We start from the raw sequence: 7,520 nt of genomic DNA, 5'->3' as shown, positions 1-7,520 counted from the left end.
TTTTTTTTTTTTTTTTTTTTTTTCTTTTTTCTTTTAAATCCTATTCTCATTTGTTCTCAAGACATTTCAGGCTTCCTTGTAACTAAACATGCAAACTGTATGTACTTATTTATATTAATTTATAATTACTTGAGGTTCAGGATTCAGAAAGGAGGTTCTGTACCTCAAACCGAAGACTGTATCAGATTTTAAAAAACAAAACAAAGTCATTGAATGAAATGGAGTCACTGAGAGGCTTAAGTCGGAAAGGACTTTAAAGTCCATCCAGTTCCAAGCCCTAACAAGGGCAGGGCTGCCACCCACTTCATCAGGTTGCCCAGGGCCCCAGTCAGCCTGGCTCCAAACGCCTCCAAGGACGCGGCACCCACAAAACGCCTGTCCTTCATTCAACACATATCACATGTCCTTTGATGAAGCTATTATTTTTTTAAGCACCAAGCATGCTGACAGGACTTCTACGAAAACAGATCAATTTGAAAGGAAGCAATAATTTGAAGTAAAAGACACTTCTTCAAAGAAAGATATAGTCACTGACCTTTGCAATAGCAACTGCTTGTTGAGGATAATACATGGAAGCACCAATACTCATGAAACCTGCAGGATACACCAACTTCTTTATTTTTGATCCTGTTTCACAATGAAAAATACATTGTTAGAATATATGTTAGCAGACAACTGAATGGCCCTACTCAACTATTACTTATAAATAACATAATTCTGTTATATAGAGTTTAGCACATCTTCTGTTCAGTCTGACTGATTTTTAAAAAACTATTACTGGAACACAGACATCTTTCCATGGTGAAAATTACCTTAATTAACTTACTAATACCAGAGAAATTTGGGAACTAACTAATGAAGCACAAACCACAGTTAAGAGAATTTTATCAACTGATATTCTTTTCTAAACAAAGAAGAAAAGCTCAGGCAAAGAAAGTTTAGGTCAGCATTCTCACAATATATCGCACAGAACAAGTAAAGCTCTACTATGAAGTTTGTAAGTTACCTTGATTCAGAAGTACTTATATGTCCGTAGCTGTTCTTATGACTAAATTGTCTTTCTAAACTGTTTCATTACAGCAGTTCACAAAAAAATTGAAGTATTTTTTAAAACAAAAACTAACAAGTAAGCTGTATGCCTACAGCTCAATCACCAGGCAAATTCTGAACATTTTAATCAGGGCACAATGCGGTTTAACAAGGAATGGAGATGGGAGCAGGTATGGGTACAAAGCAAGTAGTAAAGCAGAAAAAAGAGGAATTGGGGGTCACAAATGAGACACGCTGGTGTCAGGATTCAGTAATTCTGTTCCTCATAGAACAGTTTTTTCTATGTGCAAAGTCATATATACGTCTAGCAACAGTTAATGTTTTTAGTTATAACTATCATAGAATGGCTTGGGTTGGAAGGGACCTCAAGGATCATCAAGCTCCAACTAGATATTTGTACTACATGGGATTTTTAGCTTTTATTAAAACTTAGGACCTTATTTTTCAGATTCAGTCTCAATACTTTTTCCCCTCCACCCCCCACAATCTTCATGTTTTTCATAATTCTGCTAGAGACAACTGGAAACTGATATCATTCATAATTGCGTAACTCAAGAAGCAGGAGTTTGAAGAGAAATGTCAAATGGATTAAGACAGAGATCTTGATTGTCATGAAAATGCCCACACCAGAAAAGAAAGCATTATTACATCTTATGAGGAGTACAAATATGAATATATATATTGATAGAATGATTTCCATTTCTGAATAGCCAAGCATATGCTTTATTTCTTCAACAGTTATGTCTTATGTGTACTTTTATCCAAAGGGAGTCCTCCCTAGTGTTTCAGTTCTGCAACTTTGTAGTTCCAGTACCAAAAAGTATTCATCTTGTTTTACTTCATTCCACTACAGTACAATATTCCACTACAAATACAAAATATTTGTTCATGATTAACAGTTCTTAACATTTGTAACATTTATGTTTATTTCTGTGAAAGTATAATAGATTCGTTTCTTCAACTAGTGCAATGAAACTAACTGTAGTTCTCTACAGTAATTTACGTATGTGATCAAGAACTAAAAAAGATTTTTTGGCTAAGAAAAAAAAATAAATTCCTTTCCTACTTTTGTTATATTAAACTAGAATTGAAGTGGATCAAAGGCCAGAGTCCAATAACAGATACAATACTCATAAACATTAATTAATGGTTATGTACACTTTTTACAAGAAGGTTCTGTATAATTTGAAGAATACTGTAGAAACATGCTTGCACGATTAAGTCAGATCTCACGTGTCACAGTTAAAAATCAGTAACAAGAAAGAATCCCACAGATAAACGTGTTATTCAAAATTTTATCATAAGCAGTTCAAAAGGTTCCCACTAACCTCTGGCAAGAAACAATCCAAGAATTCCAGCAAAACCTATCACACCGAGCCTAGGATAAAATCCAGCAGGGGGGGTTTGCAGAAATTCAAAGCCCTCTGAAAAGAAGTCAGAGCACAGTGCATTAATGTAATGTGAAAGTGTTTTTGTGATAAGAAATCATCAATATATGCTGGCGATTGTTACAAAACAGAGTTATCAAAACACATTTAACTATCACGCACATTTTAGATCTGCTGGCATAAAATTCAAAAGCCTTTGAGATCTTCTCTAGTGACACATGAATGGAACTGAATATTGTATTGTATTTACCAGTTTTTGTAGAAGACTTTGCCTTTGCTACCAGGCCGCCTGCTTTGCTCTGCTCTTTTGCATGTTGATTATAACCTTTTCAAATTAATGTTTAAAATCCTTTACAAAATAGATAAGTGCATTTACATGACGACAAGTATTAGTTTCAGTGAAACACTGTACATAAAACAAATCACAGATCAAAAGAAGAACACAGCAAAAACAAAGCTCACTCCAGGGTGGGAGTCTGATGAAGATGAAACACCTGCCATAAAAGAGATCACGAGACTGTTGAATTCAGGAAGGAAGAGGTGCAGTATCTGAAAGGAGTCCCAGATAGCATCCATGCTCAGTCTCAACGAGACTAGATATGATGCTTCCAAAACATTCAGAAATGAATAAGTTACTTTGAATTAATTCAAAATTCTTAGGAGATTCAAGGAAATAAAGCAGTACAAGGTAAATTTCAGTTACTGGGCTGAGTCAAGCAAATATTAATATAATTACGCCTGGTTTAGGCTGGGAATACTTTGTCAGTCTTTTCTTCCTTATGTGCCATTCTTAATAATATTGGTTATGAGAGATGCAGGTATCAGACTTCAGCTGTTTAGAAAAGGAAATTTAAATTGATACACTGTGCACAGAAAAGTAGTCTCAAATGGATTAAGAAAATCATATACTGTGACTCCTAGTGAAATTCCCTTCTGATAACAGATACACTACAGTCCTACATTTTAAAGTGCTAGTCAAGAAAACTAAACTGATTTACCTCTACCATGCTCAACAGCTTTCTCTAATTTGGGCATAGCTTTGGCATAAAGATCCTAGAAAAAGAAAAGAAAAGAAAAGAATGGTAAACAGATACCGATCAGATGAAACACTAACCATAGATTTTCACTGAAAAAAAAAAAAAAAAAAAAAAAAAAAAAAAAAAGAACGAAAAACTGTTGGATCCCTAATGGAGCCTCCTGATTAAAACAACTATAATGCCTTTGTAGTTTTGGACCTGTAAAACCTACCTGTAGATCTTTTCATTTAATAAAAAATAGAAATAGAGGAAAAAAAACATGCATTGCTTTGTACTAATATACAAAACCAGCAAAGAAACCGAGGAAAAACAAAACAATTTCACAGTTTCAATTTTACCCATCTTAAGAAAGCTACTTGTTTTTATTCCCACTTCCCCATTCACTTATTGCGGAGTTACGCTAGCATACATATTTTTTTTCTCCAAGTGGTCTTTGGATGGAGATAAAACACAGTACCTCAAAACACAGGAGTCTTCTTCAATATTTCACTGATTTCCTGACCACATATCCAAATTATTTGCAGAGAGAATTTCAGGTTTCTCAGTCTATTCAGTCATTGTGAAAGTACTTGAGTAAATGCAAAGGAGGCAAGTACAGCACTGCAACAAACTCTTTCCTAGTGCTTTACAGGGGGAGACATAGCTTATTTTGCAAGGTGATACATTACTCTTTTTAAGAAACTGTATCTAACAAAAACCAATTTTCGAGGTGACTTGGAGAAACAAGATGTTGGTACACTGTCCTAAGTAGATTGAAGGGCACCTTATCAAAGCAAGGTTTTACTTGGACTGAAAATATACAAGACATAACAGACATGCAGATAGATACATATATATACATGCAGAGTTCACATCATGTTTTATCACATTAAAAAAAAGACTGAGTAAGAATAGCCTTGCTCATTGCTATTAAGTGAAAAACCTGTAACAAGTTAGACAGTATAAGACTATTCATTAATTAAGGAACAGGTTCATTAACATGTATGCCCAAAGCTAAAGAAAAGAATGGTCTTGCAACACCACTTGAGCTCTATCTGTGGAACAGCATTTGTTTGGGATACTGCACATGGATATCACCTTTAGAACTTCCATTTCCTCACTGTCAACAGTGACCTAACAAAAACTTGTGGCAAAAAAAAAAAAAAAAGTATAAGCATGTGACACACAACAAACTTAAATGGGTGTTGTTATTACAAGCCAGTGAAGGAAACAACAAACAAATAAACAGTGTTCTAAGGACCACGTAGGCTAAGTAACTGTGATCTATCACAGCTCACACAAACCAGTTTTGAATTGTTTCCCATAGGGTTAAGTAATTTTAGAAAAGTAAAATTCTGAATATAGTCAATTTCCTCAATACTGTGGGTTGTGTTTTTAAAGACAATTGTGAGACAACTAAAAGATGATTTTCTTTTTTCTTTAGCATGTCTGGGGTAAGAATCCAAATTATCTCTGACTACGGTTAAGCAAGCAAGATGATCCCAGGCCCATACAGGCTACATGTTCTCTTCATAGAATGAGTCAGTAAACCACTGCCAGGAAATGGCTTGTTGGATGTAAACAGAACAGCACGTTTCATGTACATGACCACCATCCAGCCAAAAAAAAAAAAAAAAAAAAAAAAGGCAAATGAGAAGACAGCAGGCCAGTGAGACACAAAGCAGTGTTTACAGCATTACTGTTTACAGCAGTAATCACTCCAATCAGCCAACACAATTTATCTCAAATTTCACCTCAGAATTACCATAGGTAAAGAGGGAATTAGAGGCCAGAACTCTAACTAAATTAGAGAACTCTAAACAGAAAGTCACCCATTGTCTTCAAAACTGAAGCTAGTATGTCTGCTTGATGATGGCACTTTAGAAACACATCACTAGTCTGAAAAACTCTGAACATTTCTGCAAAATGTTCTGGTACCATTAATGGTCAGTACCACAACAGAGAACATGCAGACAGGAAGGACACCCTGATCTGAACATTTTGGCTGTTTATGCAGAACAAGAGAAACAGTTTGCAGCTTAACCAGAGGGTTCACAGCTGTCAGTTTGTAAAGCAAAGAAACATGTACAGCTGCCAAGAGGCAACCAGATGACAAGGATGCCCTTGCTTCAAAAGTCAGCTTCAACACTCCCTGGGCCATCATACAGCTCAGTACTCTAATATCAATAACTTAAACCTTCATTACAAAGACCTTTGCTATCGTCTTTGCTCCAATGACTACTCCTGTACTGCATGACTGTTTATTATAAACATGATGCCTAAGCAAAATATAAACGCAAGTTTCAGAGTAAGGCCCAGAGGTCAGGTTTGCTGCTGAGTAGCAGCTAGGGGATTTTTGCTCTTCTGGAGAGCCAAGTTCCTGCTCTCAACATTCCCATTCAGTAAACACTGATTTTTAAAACTTTTTTTTTTTGTTGTTTTTGTTTTTGTTTTGACAGAGTTGTAGTGTGTCATATTTGCAAGGAGGGCAATTCCGTACAGCTGCCTGCAAAACACACTGCTTGACCATGCAAAATGCCAATTTATCATTCTGCTGTCCTCTTGAATCACAGGACAGTACCAAATCCAGATATACCACAACTTGTGATACCTCAAACTTTCAAACTTCTATATAGGAGAATGGGCATCTAATTAATTGTACTAAGCAAAATGTTCAGGCTTTATTAGCAAGTCTAAAGGCGTGCTATAAAAGAGCAAACATGACTTTACATTATTAATGTACTTGAACAGATTTTTAGTCAAAAAGATTAGTTTCCAGCATCTAGTGCTATCACTAAAGTGAGGGCACCTCAAAAGCCTTTTTTAATGCTTTCTGCACAGCAAGTTTCCTTTAGAGGTAATGCTACCCTGAAATAAATAAATAGATAAATCATTTTACAAATATTAGAAAGCAAACTTAAAACAAACAAACAAACAAACAACTCCAAAACAGCAAGTTTTCCTGCTGTAAATAAAACTTAGGAGGTTTGTTCATGCAGACATCAGCACTTTCAACAATAACAATTGATTCTCAGTTTATGAAGTTGATCATCAACCTCTCAAGTAACTTTGTTCCCTGATAACTACTTCATGAAAATTAACTGCGCAAAGAATTTACAGACAGTAATTCTAAGCTTCAGCTAGTAACTTTTTTTTAAACAGAAATTGTGGAAATAGAAGGGAATTAATTAACAGAAAGAAAAAATAGCTTGAGTGATAAGGGGTAAACACAGCTAGCTTGTGGAAAATATTAGGAGATGCAGCATTTTGAAAAAAAAATACTTGCATAGCTGTTATTTTCTTCCTAAAAATCCTTTGCTGCTATCTATTAATTCTGTGCCTAAAACCAGAACCCAACCTCCACCCTTACCACCAAAGCACTACCAGACACAACACAAGACCATGATACCTGGCACCAGGCTGTGTATGGCTCCATAGCATGCCGTAGCTGTGAAACCCCCTCCTCCAATTGGGTTTGTGGATTCTCCACATATTTAGTCTCACGAGCTGGAGAGGAGTAGAGTGACAGCTGTGAATATTAGCAAACAAGAGGTTAAAAACAAAGGTGTAACTGTAAGTAAGTTCTCAGGGTACAGTCTAACCAGAGGACATCTAACGTGGTGGTTACTATATGAACAATGCACAATAAAAATTCAGGTACAGCTTTGAGACAACCATTATGAACTAAGTTTAATTATACACTGTGATGAAGATGACTGCTAATTGCTGTGCATTCATCTGTAATTCATCCATAGTTGCTATATGATTCCAGTCACAGGTTATAGATTAATATTAAACTAGTTAATAAGAATACAAAACATAATAGTGAAAAATGTTTCTAGTCTTAATCAGCACTGCTGGTTCCCAGTTAATACACTCTGAAATCACAGTTGATCATTTTCTGTATTTGCACAAGCCATCATTAAAGAGTTTTAGTTGTTTCTAACACAGGTAACATCCAACACAAATTTGGCTATTACTGAGCAGGAAAATGGTGCTACATCCCAGTGTTGCTGTCATTAATCACATCAGCAACCGTCAGAATTAATAGCACCACGCGCCTGAG

General features: G+C 35.6%; 1 protein-coding gene across 5 annotated transcripts in view; it reads right to left on the bottom strand.

The window, feature by feature from the left end:
• The window catches only part of APOO (apolipoprotein O), a 30,118-nt gene that overhangs the window by 16,721 nt on the left and 5,877 nt on the right, over nucleotides 1–7,520 (bottom strand). For 4 of the 5 annotated variants that reach the window (XM_042810421.1, XM_042810422.1, XM_042810423.1 and 1 more), the window contains exons 3-6: nucleotides 6,864–6,983; nucleotides 3,437–3,491; nucleotides 2,379–2,474; nucleotides 536–627 (exon numbers count right to left, since the gene is read on the bottom strand). In XM_042810421.1, the coding sequence (XP_042666355.1) occupies nucleotides 536–627; nucleotides 2,379–2,474; nucleotides 3,437–3,491; nucleotides 6,864–6,983 (363 nt within the window). The remainder of the gene's footprint in view (nucleotides 1–535; nucleotides 628–2,378; nucleotides 2,475–3,436; nucleotides 3,492–6,863; nucleotides 6,984–7,520) is intronic. The other variant, XM_042810425.1, reaches the window with a different exon arrangement.

Source organism: Centrocercus urophasianus, unplaced genomic scaffold (assembly GCF_019232065.1).
Source record: "Centrocercus urophasianus isolate 14NV4802_14NV808 unplaced genomic scaffold, USGS_Curo_1.0 seq_12, whole genome shotgun sequence".
In the NCBI taxonomy this organism is placed as follows: Eukaryota; Metazoa; Chordata; class Aves; order Galliformes; family Phasianidae; genus Centrocercus; species Centrocercus urophasianus.
This window is presented reverse-complemented; position numbering and strand designations above follow the sequence as displayed.